Source organism: Rhinoraja longicauda, chromosome 17 (assembly GCF_053455715.1).
Source record: "Rhinoraja longicauda isolate Sanriku21f chromosome 17, sRhiLon1.1, whole genome shotgun sequence".
In the NCBI taxonomy this organism is placed as follows: Eukaryota; Metazoa; Chordata; class Chondrichthyes; order Rajiformes; family Arhynchobatidae; genus Rhinoraja; species Rhinoraja longicauda.
The window spans coordinates 1,121,200-1,145,038 of NC_135969.1; the positions used below are offsets into that span (position 1 = coordinate 1,121,200).

Genomic DNA, 23,839 nt, shown 5'->3' on the forward strand with positions numbered 1-23,839 from the left:
AATGGGGAATTGAGGTAACTGTTGGATCAGCCAGATTCTCATTAAATGCTGGAGCAAGTTTGAGAAGCTGAGAGGTGTACTTCTGCTGCTGATTTGTATTTTTGTCATTTTATATATGCTTGACACACATGCCAGGGGAAATTGCTATTCCCGGATGTTTAGATTTACTAGAACTACGAAGAACAGGGCAGCTTATTGTATATAAGAAAATAACTGCAGATGCTGGTACAAATCGATTTATTCACAAAATGCTGGAGTAACTCAGCAGGTCAGGCAGCATCTCGGGAGAGAAGGAATGGGTGACGTTTCGGGTCGAGACCCTTCTTCAGTCTGAAGAAGGGTCTCGACCCGAAACGTCACCCATTCCTTCTCTCCCGAGATGCTGCCTGACCTGCTGAGTTACTCCAGCATTTTGTGAATAAAGCAGCTTATTGTATAATTGTGTTAATGCTTGAATCCCTTCCTCTTTTGCAACATTTTATGGGCAAGCGAAACATGTATTTCTTATTCTTTAGGCTTCAAAAAATGTGTTAAGCGTGGCTGACCAAGAAAGTGCAAATAATCAAAATGATGTAATGAAGTTTGGAATACAAGAGCAGAACAAAAGCAAAGCTGAAGTGAAATGGAAATACAAGGTAGGTTGGTTCTGCAGAGTCCCAAATATATATTACTGGCTTTAAGATTTTTGTAATGATATGGCCTAAATATAGATGGGTTGGTGAGTAAGTTTCCTGATGACACCAAAATTGGAGGAGTTGCAGACAGAAGATAAGTAGGACATGGATCAGCTGCAGAAATGGGCGGAAACATGTCAGATAGAGTTTAATTTGAGCAAGTGTAAGGTGTTCTACTTTGGGAGGTTGAATATAAGGGGAGAATGTACAGTTAATGGCACGACCCTTCAAAGCATTGATGTGCAGAGGGATTTTTGAGTCCCAAGTTCATAGCTCACTGAAAGTGGCAGCACAAGCAGATAGGATGGTAAAAAAGGTGTATGGCACGCTTGCCTTCATTGAATACAATACAATATATATTTATTGTCATTGTACAGGGGTAAAACGAGATTGGGAATGCGCCTCCCATACGATGCAATAATTAGCTAGTCAGTATTAATTTAAACAACCCAATGAAACAAATTGTAACAGTTTTAAAACAGAATAAAGTGCAAGTAGATCTGTGCCGGTTCACTGTGCGATGTGACCATCCGGCTCAGCAGGACCGGTTCATAGCAGCTATGGCCCTGGGGATGAAGCTGTTCCTGAGTCTGGAGGTGCGGGCGTAGAAGGCCTTGTATCGTCTGCCCGATGGTAGAAGTTCGAACAGACTGTTGCAGGGGTGTGAAGAGTCTTTGTGGATGCTGGTGGCTTTTCTGAGGCATCGTGTGTTGTAGATGCCCTCCAAGGCTGATAGCTGTGTTCCGATGGTCCTCTGAGCTCCATGGACTACTCGCTGAAGAGCTTTCCTCTCTGCCTCCGTGCAGCTGAGGTAGAAGAGTCATGAAGTACGGATGCAGCTCTATAGTACTTTGAGTGGGGTATATGTGGTGTATTGCTGGTAGTTCTGGTCGCCCCATTACAGGAAGGCTTCAGAGAGGGTGCAGGAGGTTTACCAGAATGCTGCCTGGACTAGAGGCTGTCAGCTACATGGAGCGGTAGGATAGACCACACTTGCTTTCTCTGGGATGTCGGAGGGTGAGGGGGACTTGATAAGAAGTATATAAAAATAATGAGAGGTGCAGATGGGGTAGACAGTCAGAATCTTTTCCCAGGGTAGAATTGTCCAACACTAGATGGCACAGCTATAGGGTGAGAGGGGGTAGTGTAACGGAGATGTGCCGAGCAGATTTGTTTTACAGAGAATAGTGGGAGCCTGGAACACATTCACAGGGGCAGTGATGGAGGCAGGTACAACAGTGGCGTTTAAGAGGATTTTAAATAGGCACATAGCTGTGCAGGGGATAGAGAATAGAGATCATGTCCAGGCAGATGAGATCAGTGTAACGAGGCATCAAGTTCAGCACAATCCTTGTGGGTTGAAGGGCCTGTTCCTGTGCTTACTGTTCCATGTCTATGAGGTGCAAACAATTTTTTTGTAAATATCTTGGCTTGGAAATTGATTGCCACAAGAAATGTATGAAGTTAGTTCCATATAGTGGACCCACGCTAGTTTCTTTGCACATACAGTGGAGGACAATGAATTCAGATTTTCATACATTTCATGTCAATGTACAAGTTAATCCCAAGTAATTTCCAGTTCATCAGTGAACTGCAAGCTAGCCTGCATCCCCTCATAGACATGGAACTGCAAGCTAGCCTGCATCCCCTCATAGACATGGAACTGCAAGCTAGCCTGCATCCCCTCATAGACATGGAACTGCAAGCTAGCCTGCATCCCCTCATAGACATGGAACTGCAAGCTAGCCTGCATCCTCTCTTGCCATTGTCCAACCATCTGCCATTCAAAACCCCATCACGTGTATCAAACCATCACGTGCCAGGCTTTGATATAACCCCACCACTTTTCTAGTTTTATCCTCCTACTACAACCAGTCTGAAGAAGGGACCCGACCCGGAATGTGCCCATCCATCCCCTCCACAGATCTGCCTGACCCTCTTAGTTACTCCAGCACTTTGTGTTTTGTTTAAAATTCCAGAACCTGCAGTTTCTTGCACCTCCACTAACTAGCATCATGTCCAGTTGCGGTTCTCATCTGGAATTGGAACAGTGTAGACTGAGTGTAGAGGAACAAGGTAGTGCAAGCACAGCCTTGCTCTTATAATGGATGAACACTTCAGGAGCAAAGATGCACATTGGGGGAGAAAAGACTTGGAGAATTTCTGTCTCCTCCTGCTCACTTGATTCAAAATATAGAACATAGAAAATAGAACAGCACAGCACAGGATCAGGCCCTTCAGCCCAGAATGTCCACAGCATAAATGATGCCAAGACCAATCAAAGGTAGACACAAAATGCTGGAGTAACTCAGCAGGTCAGGCAGCATCTCCGGAGAGAAGGAATGGGTGACGTTTCGGGTCGAGACGCTTCTTCAGACTGATGTCAGGGGAGGGGGCGGGACAAAGATTGGCTGTAGTAGGAGACAGGAAGACAGTGGGAGAACTGGGAAGGGGGAGGAGAAAGAGAGGGACAGAGGAACTATCTGAAGTTGGAGAAGTCAATGTTCATACCGCTGGGGTGTAAAACCGCCCAGGCAAAATAGGAGGTGCTGTTCCTCCAATTTCCGGTGGGCCTCACTATGACAATGGAGGAGGCCCATGACAGAAAGGTCAGACTGGGAGTGGGAGAGGGAATTAAAGTGCAGAGCCACCGGGAGATCACTCAATATCAGCCATCACATGACCCATACCCCTCCATTCTCTGCACATCCATGTGCCTATCCAAAAGTTTTGTTATTGTCAATCATATTGACCATCATACCTGCCTCCACCACCAGCCCAGTAGTCCCCAGCCACTCACCACATTCTGGGTAAAAAGATTTGTCCTGTGCATCTCCTTTAAAGTTTTCCCTTAATGTTAAGCCCTCTAGTATTTGATACTTTCATCCTGGGAAACAGGTTCTGACTGTCTACCTTATCTATGTCTCACATCTTTTTATATACTTCTACCAGGTTTCCCCACAACCTCTGGTATTACACAGAAAATGATCCAACCCTGTCCAACGTTTCACTCCGGGCATCATTCTGGTAAACCTCCCCTGCACTCTTTCCAAACCCTCCATGTCCTTCCTGCAATGGGGTGACCAGATATACACACAATACTCCATATATGGCCGAACCAAAGTCCTACAGAGCTTCATCATGACTTCCTGAAGGCAAGCATACCATATGCCCTCTTTACCACTCTATCTACTTGTACTGCCACTTTCATGGAGATATTGACATGAAATCAAAGGTCCCGTTGTACATCAATGCTGTTAATGATCATGCTAATAATTGTATATTTTAACCTCCCAACGTGCACACTTGCTGAGTTTAAACTCCACCTGCCATACCTCTGCCCATTTCTCTTGCTGATCTTTCTCTCGCTGTCTACTTTGACAGCCTTCCTCACACGCCAGGATTCCAGTAAAACTTAGTGTCATCTGCAAATTTACTAACCAACCCATTTACGTTTACTTACAAGTCATTTATATATGTCACAGACGAGAGAGGTCCCAGCACAGATCCCACAAATCACTGTTACTCCTGTGCATCTCAAACCTCTGGATCATCTTGATGTGATTGCTCCCAGTGGGAGAGGCCTGTTGGGAGAGGCCATGTGGTGGAGCGGCCATGTGGTGGAGCAGCCATGTGGTGGAGCGGCCATGTGGTGGAGCGGCCATGTGGTGGAGCGGCCATGTGGTGGAGCGGCCATGTGGTGGAGCGGCCATGTGGTGGAGCGGCCATGTGGTGGAGCAGCCATGTGGTGGGAGAGGTCATATGGTGGAGCAGCCATGTGGTGGAGCAGCCATGTGGTGGGAGAGGCCATGTGGTGGAGCAGCCATGTGGTGGGAGAGGCCATGTGGTGGAGCAGCCATTTGGTGGAGCGGCCATGTGGTGGGAGAGGCCATGTGGTGGAACAGCCATGTGGTGGAGCGGCCATGTGGTGGAGCGGCCATGTGGTGGAGCAGCCATGTGGTGGAGCGGCCATGTGGTGGAGCGGCCATGTGGTGGAGCGGCCATGTGGTGGAGCAGCCATGTGGTGGCTACAAGGAGGATATGTGTGAGGCTTTGGCTTGAGAGGCTTCCATGAAGAGGGTGACAGTGGGATGCGGGGTATGAGATGTGTTTTTTCTTTCTTTTGTAAATCTTCCTCGTTCTAGTGTGGTGAAGAGGGGAAGTTAGGGCAGTAGCATGCTCCTCCAGTCAGGAAGACTTCCAGCGTCCCTGAGGACCACAATTGTGCCAGGTACATCCAGCTGCAGCTGCTTACACTTGCTCTAGGGAACTGGAGCAACAGCTGGGTGACCTCCGAATCATCTGGAAGACTGAGGAGGTCAAGGAAAGGAGGGACATTGAGATGGTCATGGTACAATCTAGGGTATGGGCAGAAAGTGGATGGGTGACCACCAGGAAAGGGAACATCCAGAGAGCGTTACAGTCCCCTGTGGACATTCCCTTCAACTATAGGTATTTCCATGTGGATGTTGTTGCGGGGGGTAATTGAGGAGGGGAGAGCAGTGGTTGTCGGCTGTGGCAAGGGCCTGTCTCTCTGGTACTGCAGGGAAGGGTGAACACAGCCAGATTCATAGTGAAATGAGACCTATGAAAGGGGGGCAGGCAGGGGATTCTGTGACAGCAAGTGGGACTCCAAGCGGCAGGACAATCTGCTGAACGGCTGCAGAACATTCTCAAGGCAGAGGGCAAGCAGCCGGATGTCGTTGTGCACATTGGCACAAATGACATTGGTAGGAAAAGGAGCCCTCCAAAGGAAAAGGAGCCCTCCAAAGGAAAAGGAGCCCTCCAAAGATGTACAGGTGTGTCGGTTAATTGGCTTGGTATAAATGTAATTATCCCTAGTGTGTGTAGGATAGTGTTTATGTGTGGGGATCGCTGGTCGGTGTGGACCCCGTGGGTGGAAGGGCCTATTTCCGCGCTGTAACTCTAAACTAAACTACTCTCTCCTGGAACAGCTGCTCCCACTGTGCCGCTCCGCCAGTGCCCTCCTTCCTTCAGTCGAGCACGAGGAGGTCTCTCTGGCACACTAATGGCTGCCTTCTGAATCCCATGTGCTGCTCCTCCTCTCAGCTGAGCACTTGCAAGTGAGGTGCTCCATTAGATGTTCATTTAATTTTGTCCTTGAGTTTTCACGATTTGCTTAGAAAATAATATAGTAGTAATAAGAAAGCTAAATTAAATAATATAACTTAAAATGAATTTATTCAGAGGTGAAATGGTATCTGTTTAGAACTGAAAAACTCACAGCTGCACTTTCTTTAGGCTTGTATTCACTGGAGTTTAGAAGGATGAGGGGATCTCATAGAAACATATAAAATTATAAAAGGACTGGACAAGCTAGATGCAGGAAAAATGTTCCCAATATTGGGTGAGTCTAGAACCAGGGGTCACAGTCTTAGAATAAAGGGGAGGCCATTTAAAACTGAGGTGAGAAAAAACTTTTTCATCCAAAGAGTTGTGAATTTGTGGAATTCTCTGCCACAGAGGGCAGTGGAAGCCAAATCACTGGAGGGATTTAAGAGAGAGTTAGATAGAGCTCTAGGGGCTAGTGGAATCAAGGGATATGGGGAGAAGGCAGGCACGGGGTGTTGATTGGGGATGATCAGCCATGATCACAATGAATGGCGGTGCTGGCTCGAAGGGCCGAATGGCCTCCTCCTGCACCTATTTTCTATGTTTCTATGTTTTACTTCCCAGAACAGTAAACCAGATTCTCTGCTAAAAATGGAAAATACAAAATCAGAAAAATCATTTATGACGGGAAAGAAAGGCAACCGCAAGCTCAAGCTGGTCTTCACCAATAAAAAGTTGCTCAGGTTTGTGGTTAAAGTAATAGATTAAAAGTCTCCTCATTTGTATTTGACTTATTCGTAGACTTTAAATATTTACTGAATGACTCAACTGCACAATCAGCGAAACAAACAAAATGTGGCCTTAGAACAGAACCTTATTTAGAGGTTGACCAAAATAACAATGCTGGAGTAACTCAGTGGGTCAGGCAGCATCTGTGGAGGGGATGGATAGGCAAAGCTTCGGGTCAAGATTGTACCTTAGACTCCAAACAGATGTTCTTGTGCTCTGTTACAGCTGCCACAACAATAACAGAGGTACATTTTTAACGCTTTGCATGAATCCAAAATGTATGCGTAGAATTCAGTCACTTAAGACTGAAAACGTTTTGTTGTGTTATTCAATTAGAAATTAATTCAATAGACAGTTAAATGTATTTGCAAACCATTGTGGGCAAGATGCTAACCTGGCGATGCCATGTGCCTAAGGTGGCAGCTTTATTTTCTGATGTGTTGAGTTGGAGATAGGAGAATGAGTCCAGGAGAAATTTAACTGGGCACTTCCTGTGTGAGGGGCTGTGGTAAGTCTACACGATTTCCACATTGGAGATGAAAATGGAGATGTCATGCCTTTTGAAACATTGACAGCAAAACGAGACCACATCTTGTGGAGAACCCAATCGTCCAGAGTTTCCAGGGCAGCTTCTGGTGCGATCTCAGAGACCTGTATACCCATCACAGCAGCACCTTTCACTCTCACAAGCACACGGCGATGTCCAAACCACACTGGTCCCTATTCTGTGCCCAACCCCAGTCTTCACCGCCATTACTGCGCCATCCACGTCTTTATCCTTGCTTCTCTCAATTCTCCACGCACCACATCTCCATTCCAGTCTTCTTTTCATTCTTGAAGGTAGACACAAAATGCTGGAGTAACTCAGCGGGTCAGGCAGCATCTCTGGAGAACTTCATCTTTGTCCCGCCCCCCTCCCCTGACATCAGTCTGAAGAAGGGTCTCGACCCGAAACGTCACCCATTCCTTCTCTCCCGAGATGCTGCCTGACCTGCTGAGTTACCCCAGCATTTTGTGTCTACCTTCGGTTTTAACCAGCATCTGCAGTTTTTTTCCTACTCCTATTGTTTTCATTCTCCCCTGGGGTAGCACACCGGCCTGCCAGATCCCAATATCACTCAGCGGCCCCATCCCAACGCTGGGTGTCGGATCTCATCTCCCCAACGCAAGCTGGCCCTTTACCTCTACCCAGACGAGGTGGTGTGAGCCCATCCTTCCCATCACCACCAGTATTAGATTCGACAAATTATACAAAATGCCAAAGCATGCCCAAAATAGGTGATGGTAATTATTTAATCCCAGATCCTCTTGTGTCTTTATCATGGCCATTGGCAAGTTGGGTCTGTGGCTGAACGCCTGAGTACAGACTTGTGAGAAGAGGGCACATTATCAATTGAATAAATATGAAACCATGGGTTTCAGCCTTGGGTGCAACTGAATTTTGGTTAAGTGGGTCAGTAATCAAAATAGTATTGGCTTCATCACCATGGTTCACCATGCAGATGCTGCTTCATGGTTGGGGAGACAAACCAGGGCAGAGCCTTCACAACGAAAGACAGGGCTCAGGGGAGTGTTGTAGAGCAGAGGGAGCTTGCAGTGTAGGCCCATAGTTCCTTGAAAGTGTCATCACACAGGGTGGCCAAGATAGTTTTCGGCACATTGGCCTTCATCAGTCACTGTGTATAGAAGTTGGGATGTTATATTAGTTGTACAACACATTGGTGAGGCCACATTCAGAGAAATGTGTTTAGTTTTGGTCACCCTGCTAATGGAAGGATGTGAGACAATAGACAATAGGTGCAGGAGGAGGCCATTCGGCCCTTCGAGCCAGCACCACTATTCAATGTGATCATGGCTGATCATTCCCAATCAGTACCCCGTTCCTGCCTTCTCCCCATACCCCCTGACTCCGCTACCCTTAAAAGCTCTATCTAGCTCTCTCTGGAAAACACTCAGAGAATTGGCCTCCACTGCCTTCTGAGGCAGAGAATTCCACAGATTCACAACTCTCTGACTGAAAATGCTTTCCTCAACTCCGTTCTAAATGGCCTACCCCTTACTCCTAAACTGTGGCCCCTTGTTCTGGACTCCCCCAACATTGGGAACATGTTTCCTGCCTCTAACGTGTCCAACCCCTTAATAATCTTATATGTTTCAATAAGATCCCTTCTCATCCTTCTAAATTCCAGTGTATACAAGCCTAGTCGATCGAGTCTTTCAACATATGACAGTCCCGCCATTCCGGGAATGAACCTAGTAAACCTACGCTGCACGCCCTCAATAGCAAGAATATCCTTCCTCAAATTTGGAGACCAAAACTGCACACAGTACTCCAGGTGTGGTCTCAGCAGGGCCCTGTACAACTGCAGAAGGACCTCTTTGCTCCTATACTCAACTTCTCTTGTTATGAAGGCCAACATTCCATTGGCTTTCTTCACTGCCTGCTGTACCTGCATGCTTCCTTTCGGAGACTGATGCACTAGGACTCCCAGATCTCGTTGTACGTCCCCTTTTCCTATCTTGACACCATTTAGATAATAATCTGCCTTCCTATTCTTACCACCAAAGTGGATAACCTCACATTTATCCACATTAAACTGCATCTGCCATGCATCCGCCCACTCACACAACCTGTCCAGGTCACCCTGCAACCTCATAGCATCTTCCTCACAGTTCACACTGCCACCCAGCTTTGTGTCATCTGCAAATTTGCTAATGTTACTTTTAATCCCTTCATCCGTCATTAATGTATATTGTAAATAGCTGCGGTCCCAGCACCGAGCCTTGCGGTACCCCACTGGTCACTGCCTGCCATTCTGAAAGGGACCTATTTATCCCCACTCTTTGCTTTCTGTCTGCCAGCCAATTCTCTATCCATGTCAGTCCCCTGCCCCCAATACCATGTGCTCTAATTTTGCCCACTAATCTCCTATGTGGGACCTTGTCGAAGGCTTTATGAAAGTCAAGGTACACTACATCCACTGGCTCTCCCCTGTCCATTTTCCTAGTTACATCCTCAAAAAATTCCAGAAGATTAGTCAAGCATGATTTCCCCTTCGTAAATCCATGCTGACTCGGAACAATCCTGTTACTGCTATCAAAATGCTCCGCAATTTCGTCTTTTATAATTGACTCCAGCATCTTCCCCACCACCGATGTCAGACTAACTGGTCTATAATTTCCTGTTTTCTCTCTCCCTCCTTTCTTAAAAAGTGGGATAACATTAGCTACCCTCCAATCCACAGGAACTGATCCTGAATCTATAGAACATTGAAAACTGATCACCAATGCGTCCACGATTTCTAGAGCCACCTCCTTAAGTACCCTGGGATGCAGACCATCAGGCCCTGGGGATTTATCAGCCTTCATTCCATCAGTCTGTTGTTAGAAACATAGGAACATAGAAAAATAGGTGCAGGAGTAAGCCATTCGGCCCTTCAATATGATCATGGCTGATCATCTAAAATCAGTACCCGTTCCTGCTTTCTCCCCATATCCCTTGATTCCTTTAGCCCGAAGAACTAAATCTAACTCTTTCTTGAAAACATCCAGTGAATTGGCCTCCACTGTGGCAGAGAATTCCACAGATTCACAACTCTCTGGCTGAAATTTATTTTTCTCATCTCAGTCCTAAATGGCCTACCTCTTATTCTTAAACTGACACCTGGTTCTGGACTCCCCCAACATCGGGAACATTTTTCCTGCATCTAGCATGTCCAATCCTTTAATAATTTTATATGTTTCTATAAGATCCCCTCTCATCCTTCTAAATTCCAGTGTACATAAGCCCAGTCGACCCATTCTTTCATCATGTGTCAATCCCGCCATCCTGGGAATTAGCTGGTGAACCTACGCTGCACTCCCTCAATAGCAATAATGTCCTTCCTCAGATTAGGAGAACAAAACTGCACATAATAATCCAGGTGCAGTCTCATTCGGGCCCTGTACAACTGCAGTAGGACGTTCTTGCTCCTAAATTCAAATCCTCTTGCAATGAAGGCCAACATGACATTATCTTTCTTCACTGCCTACTGTACCTGCATGCTTACTTTCAGTGACTGATGTACAAGCACACCTAGGTCTCGTTGCACCTTCCCTTTTCCGAATCTGACACCATTCAGATAATAATCTGCCTTCCTGTTCTTGCCACCAAATAATCTGCCTTCCTGTTCTTGCTCTTCCTTATCCATTCTACTTGTTACAACCTTAAAAAATTCCAGATTAGTCAAGCATAATTTCCTCTTCATAAATCCATGCTGACTTTGACCGATCCTGTCACTGCTTTCCAAATGCGCTGCTATAACATCTTAAATAATCCACTCAAGCATCTTCCCCACTACCGACATAAGGCTAACTGGTCTATAATTCCCTGTTTTCTCTCTCCCTCCTTTCTTAAGAAGTGGAGTTACATTGGCTACCCTCCTGTTCACAGGAACTGATCCAGACTCGAGCGAACATTGGAAAATTATCACCAATGCATCCACGAGTTCAAGGGCCACCTCCTTGAGTACTCTGGGATGCAGACCATCAGGCCCTGGAGATTTATCTGCCTTCAGACCCAACAGTTTACCTAACACCATTTCCTGACTAATGTGGATTCCCTTCAGTTCCTCCCTCCCACTAGATCCTGTCCACTAGTATTTATGGGAGATTGTTTGTGTCTTCCTTAGTGAAGAGAGATCCAAAGCACTCATTTAACTGTTCTGCCATTTCCTAGTTTCTGATCATAAATTCACCTGTCTCTGTTTGTAGAGGACCTACATTTGTCTTCACTATTTTTTTTCCTTTTTACATATCTAAAGAAGCTTCTATTGTCAGTTTTTATATTCCCCGCAATGTTTCTTAGTGCTCTTTTTTCCCCCTCTTAATTAACCCCTTTGTCCTCCTCTGTTGAGTTCCAAATTTCTCCCAGTTCTCCGGCCAATTTCTATGCCTCTTCCTTGGATTTAACACTATCCTTGACTTCCCTCGTCAGCCACGGTTGAGCCGCCTTCCCCGTTTTATTTTTTCGCCAGACAGGGATGAACAATTTTTCGAGTTCATCCATGCGGTTTTAAAATCTTTGCCATTGCATCTCCACCATCAACCCTTTAAGTATAATTTACCCATCTATCCTAGTCAATTCCCATCTCATGCCATCAAAGTCTCCTTTCTTTAAGTTCAGGACCCTAGTCTTTGAATTAACCGGATCACTCTCCATTTTAATGCGGAATTGCACCATATTATGGTCACCGTTGCCCAAGGGGCTCTGCACAACAAGATCGCTAACTAATCCTTCCTCATTATACAATACCCAGTCTAGGATGGCCTGCCCTCAGTCAGTTATTTTACATATTGGTTTAAAAAAACATCCCGTATACATTCCAGGAAATCCTCCTCAGCGCTGCTACCAATTTGGTTGGCCCATTCTACGTTTATATAGATTAAAGTCATCCATGATAACTGCTGTATCCTTGTACAATTTCCTGCTTGATGCTTTCCCCAACTTCCCTACTGCTGTTTGCGGTCTGTACACAACTCCAACAAGCGTTTTCTACCCTTGGCTATTTTGCAGTTCTACCCATTCCGATTCTACAGCAAACAAGCTAACGTCTCTCCTTACTATTGTATTAATCTCCTCTTTAACCAGCAATGCCACCCCACCTCCTCTTCCTTTCTATCTATCCTTCTTGAATATCGAATACCCCTGCTTGTTTAGCTCCCAGCCTTGGTCACCCTGGAGCCATGTCTCCATAATTCCAACTATATTTTAGATTTAGATTTAGAGATACAGCGCGGAAACAGGCCCTTCGGCCCACCGGGTCCGCGCCGCCCAGCGATCCCCACACATTAACACTATCCTACACACACTAGGGACAATTTTTTTAAAACATTTGCCCAGCCAATTAACCTACATACCTGTACGTCTTTGGAGTGTGGGAGGAAACCGAACATCTCGGAGAAAACCCACGCAGGTCACGGGGAGAACGTACAAACTCTATTTCAAACTCATATTCCTTATCTACTAACTGCACATTCAATTCATCCACCTTATTACGAATGCTCCTCGCATTAAGGCACAAAGCTTTCAGGTTTGTTTTCTTTTCTCCCTTCCACCTTTTGCTTCTGTCCTCTGTCTCCTTGCATTGGTTCCCACCCCCCTGCCCTGTTGGTTTAAACGTGACCCTTCCTATACTCTCTTCCCCGTTAACTACACACATTGCTTCCACGTTGTTGATCTCACTGTTTAGTTTAAACCCACCCGTGTAGCACTAGCAAACCTGCCTGCCAGAATGTCGGTCCCCCTCCAATTAAGGTGCAACCCGTCCATTTTGTACAGGTCACCCCAGCCCCAGAAGAGATTCCAGTGATCTAGAAATGTAAATCCCTGCCTCCTGCACCAACCCCTCAGCCACACATTCCGATCCCCCATCTCCCTGTTCCTGCAGGCTCCCGACTACTGGAAGGATTGCAGAGAATATTTATGAAAATGTTATCCGGGCCTGATCCATAGGGAAAGGTTGAGCAGGCTTGGACTTTATGTCTTGGAGTGCAGGAGGATGAAGGCTGATATAATAGAGGTGTATAAGATCACGAGGGAATAGACAGGGTAAATGCACGGAGTATTTTACCCAGAGTAGGGAAATTATGGATAGGAAAGGTTTAGAGGGATATGGGCCAAATGCGGGTAGGTGGGACTTGTGTAGATGGGGCGTCTTGGTTGGCATGGGCAAGTTGGGCCAAAGGGCCTGTTTCCCTGCTGTATGATTCTATCAGCTGGCAAAAATGTATGTTTGTTAGTGTTATAAACTAATTTTGTGGTTAAGGAGCCTGCAAACTCACCCTTAGTCGTGATTTATGATATCTGATGTCACCCTACCCATGTTCTCCAGAGATGTTGAGTTACTCCAGCACTCTGTGTCCTATTATGTATTAACCACCATCTGCAGTTCTTTGTTTCAACCTACATGATAATACATTACTCGGTTATCACGGACAATCAGCAACAATGGTCCATTATAACGAGGATTTACTGTATATTCAATTTTGTTGATGACGCAAAGCCAAATGGAACGAGGATGATGCAGAGTGCCTTTAGAAGGATAAACAAAATGGGCAAAACCTGATAGATGAAATGTGATATGAAAAATGAATGCAGAATAAATAAAATTGGTAGAATAAATAAAAATGCAGAATTTTTATACATGGTCAGAGCTGGAAGTTGGTCATATTCAGGGGGATGGATGTCCAGAAATCTTTGACAATTAACATGCAAGTATTACAAACAATTGTGTAGGAAGGAACCACTGTTACTGGTTTAAACCGAAGATAGACACAAGAATCTGGAGTAACTCAGTGGGTCAGACAACATCCCTGGACAAAAGGAATAGGTGACATTTCAGGTCGAAATGCTTCTTCACCTATTTCTCTTGTTTTCTCCCTTGTACAACTAATTAATAGCAGTGCACACAGCAGTTATATAAGTGACCATACAGCAAAGGTTTATTGTGCTACCAACATTTAAAACTATGGATAAGGGTTAGGAATATATCACAATCATTGTGCTTGTTCAATATAGGCTCCACAATATTTATAATGTAACATAGACTCGATTCATGGCACAATTGACTGTGCTATATAACCAACATGCGTTGTGCGGTTGATAATGTGGGAAATTTTTTCCTTTGATGTCAAAACATTTTGTTTCAACAGTTGTAAAGGAGTGAAAACACAGCCTAAATCCGTGAAATCTGATAATGTGTTTGGCTGTTTACAAAATATCAAAGAAGACAAATCCAAGCCAGTGAGAGATGAATATGAGTACGTGTCAGAAGACGGTGAATTGCAGATTGACGAGTTTCCGATAAGAAGAAAGAAGACTGCTCCTAAAAGAAGTTTAACATGTAAGAAGCATTTTTAGGCTTTTATATTCACATACACTGAAAAGTAAATCGTGGCATTTGCAGTTTGTGTGTGGTAGGCTATTCAGCGAAACATTGGTATCAGCGTATTCCGAGATCAGAGGCACTGATAAATACTACAGTGCTTGTCCTGTGTCAGGTATGGAAATGGTTTGCATGGCAAAAATACAAGAGGACAATCGGTGCAATGGAAAGAAAATCGGATTGGAACGGTGAGGGCTAGATGGAGTGGTGAGGATGTGCAATATCTAGATTATTTCAAGATTATGGAGAAGTATGGACTTGATGAACTGTATGGAGTTTTTTGGCGCATTAGACTGACGCTACATTTGTTTTGTAGTTTTAACAAAGACCAAAGAGAGTGTTGGAGTTGCTGAAATGAAAGAACCTTTGGTTCAGCACTGTTCTAACCAGGTATGTTGATACATCACTAATTCCTGTGGAAGTGCCGTTGCAGGTACATCCATTGTCAACTAAAGCTATACTGGCAATAATATTACCTACAAATCGTTCTTTCAGTTTGATTTAGTTACACAGCGTGGAAACAGGCCCTTCGGCCCACCGAGTCCCCACCAACCTGCTATCCCTGCACATTAACACTACCCTACACACACTAGGGACAAGTTATACTTATACCAAACCAATTAACCTACAAACCTGTACATCTTTGGAGTGTGGGAGGAAAGCGAAGATCTCGGAGAAAACCCACGCGGTCACGAGGAGAACGGACAAACTCCGTATGGATAGCACCCGTAGTCGGGATTGTAAAACTGAAAACAATACTCACTGCATTAAAAATGTAAACCAGCAATTGTATAGGATGAAGTAAAAAAACTTTTTTCTCATGATTTATATCCTTGCTTGGCATTTTTTTCTGTTAAAATGAAATCATTTTCTGGATTAGTGTGCCAAGTGGGAAGGCCATCTTTTATTGCCCATGAAAAGGTGGTGCTAAACCGCCAGCACCATCTTCAATGACAATTTCTTTTTATTCTAGTATTTTCATTTGTAGGTTCACCAGCAGGATGACAACTCAACTGATGAAGATTCTCTACATATTGACACGGAGGCAAAGCCAGATCCTAGTACTGCCAAAGCAGCTGAAACAGGTAGTTCTGCTGGGATATTGGATCTGCTACAGGCCAGCAAACAGGTTGGAGGCCTCGAGTACAGTGGGAATAGGTCAGTATCATTGCTTCAATCTCCAAAGAAGAATATCTTGTGGGTTGATAAGTTGCATTTCAGCTGTAAATTTTAATAGCTATTTTAAATAAGCTACTATTTCTTTGTTATGGGTTTCCGGTACCCCCGTTCATTTAATGCATTTGATTTGGTACAATTAAGATTTGTTCACTTTTATTTGCCTGTTTTATAGAAATAAAATTGTGAGTCAGTTAATTTAAACACTTAATCTGACAAAATCCTGTAAAAATGTTTTTTTTTGCAGCAAAATCGTTAAAGCACCCAAAGTCACCAACGATGACATCACCGAATTCAGGTACTATTAACACCCTAACACGGTTAAAGACACTTCTTGCAGCTGAACAAAGACCAATTCAGATAGAAAAATATGATCAAAGCACACATTGTCACAAAGATGGATAATATTAGATACGAGCACACAAAAACTGATTGATAGAGTCATACAGCACAGAAACTGGCCTTTCAGCCCAATTAGTCCAAGCTGACCTAACAGAACATGCATAGGATGTGTAGGAAAAAAACCGCAGATGCTGGTATAAATCGAAGGTAGACATAAAATGTTGGAGTAACTCAGCAGGGCAGGCAGCATCTCTGGAGAGAAGGAATGGGCGACGTTTCGGGTCGAGACCCTTCTTCAGGCTAATGTCAGGGGAGGGGACGGGACAAAGATAGGATGTAGTAGGAGACAGGAAGACTAGCGGGAGAATTCCAAAGATGTACAGGTATGTAGGTTAATTGGCTGGGTAAATGTAAAAATTGTCCCTAGTGGGTGTAGGATAGTGTTAATGTACGGGGATCACTGGGCGGCACGGACTTGGAGGGCCGAAAAGGCCTGTTTCCGGCTGTAGATATATGATATGATATGATATGATATGATGATATGATATGATAATTGGGAAGGGGGAGGGGATAAAGAGGGAAAGAGGAACAATCTGAAGTTGACGTTTCGGGTCGAGACCCAGAACATGCAGATACTTACAGAACATATGACGGATGGTGAAAATCTAAGAGGAATATCTTGCAAGTCGTCAGCAGGCAGGCAGTATTTATGCAGAGAAACAGAACCATTTCTGGTTGATGACAAAACATCTTGGCTATTCAGATACTTATCGTTTGCCTATTTCTCAGCTTTATTCTGATTTCAAAAAGTAATAGACAATAGACAATAGGTGCAGGGGTAGGCCATTCAGCCCTTCGAGCCAGCACCGCCATTCAATGAGATCATGGCTGATCACTCTCAATTAGTACCCCGTTCCTGCCTTCTCCCCATACCCCCTCACTCCGCTATCCTTAAGAGCTCTATCCAGCTCTCTCTTGAAAGCATCCAACGAACTGGCCTCCACTGCCTTCTGAGGCAGAGAATTCCACACTTTCACCACTCTCTGACTGAAAAAGTTCTTCCTCATCTCTGTTCTAAATGGCCTACCCCTTATTCTTAAACTGTGGCCCCTTGTTCTGGACTCCCCCAACATTGGGAACATGTTTCCTGCCTCTAATGTGTCCAATCCCCTAATTATCTTATATGTTTCAATAAGATCCCCCCTCATCCTTCTAAATTCCAGTGTATACAAGCCTAATTGCTCCAGCCTTTCAACATACGACAGTCCCGCCATTCCGGGAATTAACCTAGTGAACCTACGCTGCACGCCCTCAATAGCAAGAATATCCTTCCTCAAATTTGGAGACCAAAACTGCACACAGTACTCCAGGTGCGGTCTCACCAGGGCCCGGTACAACTGTAGAAGGACCTCTTTGCTCCTATACTCAACTCCTCTTGTTATGAAGGCCAACATTCCATTGGCTTTCTTCACCGCCTGTTGTACCTGCATGCTTCCTTTCAGTGACTGATGCACTAGGACACCCAGATCTCGTTGAACATCCTCTCTTCCTAACTTGACACCATTCAGATAATAATCTGCCTTTCTATTCTTACTTCCAAAGTGAATAACCTCACACTTATCTACATTAAACTGCATCTGCCATGTATCCGCCCACTCACACAACCTGTCCAAGTCACCCTGCAGCCTTATTGCATCTTCCTCACAATTCACACTACCCCCCAGCTTAGTATCATCTGCAAATTTGCTAATGGTACTTTTAATCCCTTCATCTAAGTCATTAATGTATATCGTAAATAGCTGGGGTCCCAGCACCGAACCTTGCGGTACCCCACTGGTCACTGCCTGCCATTCCGAAAGGGACCCATTTATCCCCACTCTTTGCTTTCTGTCTGTCAACCAATTTTCTATCCATGTCAGTACCCTACCCCCAATACCATGTGCTCTAATTTTGCCCACTAATCTCCTATGTGGGACCTTGTCGAAGGCTTTCTGAAAGTCGAGGTACACCACATCCACCGACTCTCCCCTGTCAATTTTCCTAGTTACATCCTCAAAAAATTCCAGTAGATTTGTCAAACATGATTTCCCCTTCGTAAATCCATGCTGACTCGGAATGATCCTGTTACCGCTATCCAAATGCTCAGCAATTTCGTCTTTTATAATTGACTCCAACATCTTCCCCACCACTGATGTCAGACTAGCTGGTCTATAATTACCCGTTTTCTCTCTCCCTCCTTTCTTAAAAAGTGGGATAACATTTGCTATCCTCCAATCCACAGGAACTGATCCTGAATCTATAGAACATTGAAAAATGATCTCCAATGCTTCCACTATTTCTAGAGCCACCTCCTTAAGTACCCTGGGATGCAGACCATCGGGCCCTGGGGATTTATCAGCCTTCAGTCCCATCAGTCTACCCAAAACCATTTCCTGCCTAATGTGGATTTCCTTCAGTTCCTCCATCACCCTAGGTTCTCCGGCCCCTAGAACATTTGGGAGATTGTGTGTATCTTCCTCAGTGAAGACAGATCCAAAGTAACGGTTTAACTCGTCTGCCATTTCTTTGTTCCCCATAATAAATTCCCCTGCTTCTGTCTTCAAGGGACCCACATTTGCCTTGACTATTTTTTTCCTCTTCACGTACCTAAAAAAACTTTTGCTATCCTCCTTTATATTATTGGCTAGTTTACCCTCGTACCTCATCTTTTCTCCCCATATTGCCTTTTCAGTTAACTTTTGTTGCTCTTTAAAAGAGTCCCAATCCTCTGTCTTCCCACTCTTCTTTGCTATGTTATACTTCCTCTCCTTAACTTTTATGCTGTCCTTGACTTCCCTCGTCAGCCACAGGTGTCTCTTACTCCCCTTAGAGTCTTTCCGCCTCTTTGGGATAAATTGATCCTGCAACCTCTGCATTATTCCCAGGAATACCTGCCATTGCTGTTCTACCGTCTTCCCTGCTAGGGCCTCCTTCCAGTCAATTTTGGCCAGCTCCCGCCTCATGCCTCTGTAATCCCCTTTGCTATACTGTAATACTGACACTTCCGATTTTCCTTTCTGCCTTTCCATTTGCAGAGTAAAACTTATCATGTTGTGATCACTGCCTCCTAATGGCTCTTTTACCTCTAGTCCCCTTATCAGATCAGGATCATTACACAACATTAAATCCAGAATTGCCTTCTCCCTGGTAGGCTCCAGTACAAGCTGTTCTAAGAATCCATCTCGAACGCACTCTACAAACTCTCTTTCCTGGGGTCCATTTCCAACCTGATTTTCCCAGTCCACCTGCATGTTGAAATCTCCCATAACCACCGTAGCATTACATTTGTGACGCGCCAATTTTATCTCCTGATTCAACTTGCACCCTATGTCGAGGCAACTGTTTGGGGGCCTATAGATAACTACCATTAGGGTATTTTTACCCTTACAATTCCTCATTTCTATCCATACTGATTCAACATCTCCTGCTTCTATGTCACCCCTTGCAAGGGAATGAATATCATTCCTTACCAGCAGAGCAACCCCACCCCCTCTGCCCACCTGTCTGTCTTTTCTATACGTTGTGTACCCCTGAATATTCAGTTCCCAGCCCTGGTCCTCTTGTAGCCATGTCTCAGTGATCCCTACAACATCATACTTGCCCATGACTAACTGAGCCTCAAGCTCATCCACTTTATTTTTTACTAATGATAAGGTAAGTCATGAATCTAGAAATGTTTCCTCATTGCGTGAACTAAAATTCATGGGATTGCCATCAATTGAGGCAAATGTCAGAAGCAGAATTCCAGTACACATTGCCTTCTATGTTTAGGAAAGAACTGCACATCCTGGTTTTAAGCGAAGATAGACACAAAGAGCTGGGGTATCCCAGCGGGTCAGACAGCATCCATGGAGAAAAGGTATAGGTGACATTTCGGGTCAAGACCCTTCTCCACCCGCTGTTACTCTGGCATTTTTGTGTCAATTTTTGGCTTCGATGTTATATACTATATGGATATGATTAGAGTCATATTCACAGAGCGATACAGTGTGGAAACAGGCTCTTCAGCTCAACATGCCCACACCAGCCAATATGTCCCAGCTACACTAGTCCCACCTGTCCGCATTGGTTTCATACCCCTCCAAACCTGTCCTATCCATGTGCCTATCTAACTGTTTCTTAAATATTGGGATAGTCCCAGCCTCAACTACCTCCTCTGGCAGCTTGTTCCATACACCCACCACCCTTGTGTGAAAAAGTTACCCCTCAGATTCATATTAAATCTTTTCCCCTTCACCTTAAACCTATGTCATCTGGTCCTTGATTCACCTAATCTGGGCAAGAGACTCTGTGCATTTACTCGAACTATTCCTCTCATAATTTGACATACCTCTCTGTAAGATCACCCCTCATCCTCTTGCGCTCCATGGAATAGAGTCCCAGTCTACTCAACCTCTCCCTATAGCTGAGATGCTCTAGTCCTGGCAACATCCTCGTAAATCTTTTCTGAACCCTTTCAAGCTTGACAATATCTTTCCTATAATATGGTGCCCAGAACTGAGCAGAATATTCTAAATGTGGTCTCTCCAACGTCTTGCTTTGATTCTTGAGGGGCCCCATTCTGTCCTCCAAGCCTCCAGTACTCAATGTAAAAAAACATGTCCTCCACATCTCCACCAAACTTTCCCCCTCTCACCTTGTAGCCATGCCGTGACAATATCTTTCCTATAATATGGTGCCCAGGACTGAGCAGAATATTCTAAATGCGGTCTCTCCAACGTCTTGCTCGGATTTTGTTCACCTTGTCGCCATGCCCTTTAGTGTTGGACATTTTCACCCTGGCAAAAAGGTTCTGACTGTCTGCCTTCTCTGTGCCTTTCATAATATTTATATACTATCAAGTCCCCCCTCAACCTCAGACGGATGTACCAGAGATAAAAATCCAAGTCTATCCAACCTCTCCCTGTAGTTGAAAACCTCTAATCCAGACAACATTCTGGTAAACCTCTCCCAATGAGGTGACCAGAACTGCAATATTCCAACTGTGGCCTATCCAAAGTCCTATAGAGCTGCATCATGACATTCCTGACTCTAATACACTATGCCCCTGCCAATAAAGGCAAGCATACCATGGGACTACTTGTGTTGCCACCTTTACTGAGCCATGAACTTGCACTCAAGATCTCTGCACATCAATGCCGTTAGGGGTCTTGCCATTAACTGTAGACTCTCTCCTTACATTCAACCCCCAAAAGTGTAACACCTTGTACTTGCTCACGCTAAACTCCACCTGCTATTTCTTAACCCGTTTCAGTTGCTGATCTATATCTAACAGTAGCTTGCAGTCCCTGACAGTCAGAAACGGGTGAATTTATAATGGGAAGCAAGGAAATGGCGGACCGGTTAAACAAGTCGTTTGGTTCTGTCTTCACTAAGGAAGATACGAACAATCTCCCAGAAATACTAGGGGTCCGAGGATTTAGAGGGAGGGAGGAACTGAAGGAAATCCACATTAGTCAGGAAATTAGTCAAGGAGGTGGCTCTAGAAATCGTGGACGTATTGGTGTAGGAACATAACTGCAGATGCTGGTACCAATCAAAGGTATCACAAAATGCTGGAGTTACTCAGCAGGTCAGGCAACATCTCAGGAGAACGAATGGGTGACGTTTCGGGTCGAGACCCTTCTTCAGACTGATGTCGGGGGGGGGGGGGTGGGACAAAGAAAGGATGTAGGTGGAGACAGGAAGACAGTGGGAGAACTGGGAAGGGGAGGGGAAGAGAGGAACAGAGGAGCTATCTAAAGTTAGAGAAGTCAATGTTCATACTGCTGGGCTGTAAGCTGTCCAAGCAAAATATGAGGCGCTGTTCCTCCAATTTGCGGTGGGTCTCACTATGACAATGGAGGAGGCCCATGACAGAAAGGTCAGATTGGGAGTGGGAGGGGGAGTTGAAGTGCTCAGCCACCGGGAGATCAGGTTGGTTAAGGCGGACTGAGCGAAGGTGTTGAGCGAAACGATCGCCGAGCCTGCGTAGAGAAGTTGACATCTGGAACAGCGGATACAATAGATGAGGTTGGAGGAGGTGCAAGTGAACCTCTGTCTCACCTGGAAAGACTGTTTGGGTCCTTGGATGGAGTCGAGGGGGGAGGCACATTTTTAATAACAAACCACTTTCCATATGTTCCTTTTCCTTCAAACAACTTGCTCCAATCTACTTGAGGGAGTTCCTGTCTAATACCTTCAAAGATGGCCTTGGCCCAATTTAGAATTTCAACTTGTGAGCCCACCATATCTATCGTCTACATCAAAATTTCTAATCATGCCTTGTGCATTCTCATCCAAATCATTGATATAAACCACAAATACCATGAAGCCCAGCAGTGATCCTTAAGGCACACCACTAGCCACAGGCTACCAGTCTGAAAAACATCCCTCCATGAAGCCAAATCTCAATCCAGTTGGCTACCTCTCCCTGGATCCCATGAGGTCTAACCTTCCAATTCAATCTACGATGCAGAACCTTATTAAAGGCCTTGGAGAGGTCCCGACAGACATTGTCTACGGCTTTGCCCTCTTCTACCTTTTAAGATGGGGAATACTGAAATACTGGTAATTCCAAGTGTCATAAACTTTCGTGCATTATCCTGAAGAATTTAAGCCAATTCCAACACTATTATATTTGTAATTTCAGTAACAAGTATCAGTTGTTATGTTCCATTTTTTTTCAATTAGGCTGCAATGGTGAAAACAAATATCCACATTTGCCTTTGGCCAATAGATTTTAATGCCAATATGTGCAAGATGTTGCATTTTGGGAGCTCAAATCAGAGCAGGACTTTCACATGTGAGAGTATTGTAGAGCAGAGATATCCAGGAGTATAGCGATATAGTTCCCGGAAAATCGTGTGACAGGTAGATAGAAAGGTAAAGGCGGCTTTTGGTACATTGGCCTTCACCAATCAGGGTACCTGGTATAGAATTTGGGATGTGATGTTAGATGTTGGAGTACTGTTTTCAGCTTTGGTCAGCTTGCTTTAGGACAAATGGCGTTAAAAAGGAGAGAGAGTAGTGAAGCCTTACGAGGATGTTGCCAGGTCTCAGAGGTCTGAGCCACAGGGCAACATTGGCAGGCCAGGCCTTTATTCTTCGGAGTGCAAGAGACTGAGGGGTGATCTAATAATGGTGCATAAATTATGATGGGAATAGATAGGGTGAATACACATAGTCTTTAACGTAGGGCAGGGGAATCAAGAACCGCAGGGCATTGGTTTAAGGTGAGAAGATAAAAATGTACTAGCAACCTGTGGAGTGATATTTGGGTGGATACATGGAGAAAGCTGCCAGAGGAAGTAGTTAAGGTAGTTACTATAACAGCATTTAAAAGGCACTTGATCAGGTACATCGATAGGAATGATTTAGAGGGATACGGGCCAAACACAAGCAGTTGGGACTAGCTTAGATGCGGCAACTTGAACAGTATTGTCGGGTTGTACCAAAAGCCATGTTTCCGTACTATGTGACTCTGACTTTATTAGCTGCCTGTTGTTAGTTTACTGCTGGTTTAAAAGAATTAGTTATTTTGCTTGTCTTTCAGTCAACCTCCAGCCTCACCCAGCACACAGGAAGCCATCCAGGGCATGTTATCGATGGCAAACCTTCAATCCTCAGAGTCTTGCCTGCAGACTTCATGGACCGGTAACCAAGTTAAAAATAGCTCTTCAATAACTCAAGGATCCAAGAAAACTAGTAACAAGATTAATAAGCACAAAGGGAAACGGTTAATCAAAAACACTACGCAGAGCATTATCGACATTAATGATTATGAAGACCACGACAGCCTAGGAGCATGTTTCAAAGATTCTGATTATGGTAAGAACATTT

General features: G+C 44.7%; 1 protein-coding gene across 2 annotated transcripts in view; it reads left to right on the forward strand.

Annotated features, from left to right (window-relative positions):
* phf2 (PHD finger protein 2) overlaps positions 1 to 23,839 on the forward strand; it is a 156,261-nt gene that overhangs the window by 114,028 nt on the left and 18,394 nt on the right. For both annotated transcript variants that reach the window (XR_013548343.1, XM_078413919.1), the window contains exons 13-19: positions 516 to 635; positions 6,372 to 6,490; positions 14,229 to 14,419; positions 14,778 to 14,851; positions 15,450 to 15,619; positions 15,885 to 15,935; positions 23,553 to 23,827. Coding sequence is in view for 1 of the 2 variants with exons in the window: in XM_078413919.1 (XP_078270045.1) it covers positions 516 to 635; positions 6,372 to 6,490; positions 14,229 to 14,419; positions 14,778 to 14,851; positions 15,450 to 15,619; positions 15,885 to 15,935; positions 23,553 to 23,827 (1,000 nt within the window). In the remaining variant the exon portion in view is untranslated. The remainder of the gene's footprint in view (positions 1 to 515; positions 636 to 6,371; positions 6,491 to 14,228; positions 14,420 to 14,777; positions 14,852 to 15,449; positions 15,620 to 15,884; positions 15,936 to 23,552; positions 23,828 to 23,839) is intronic.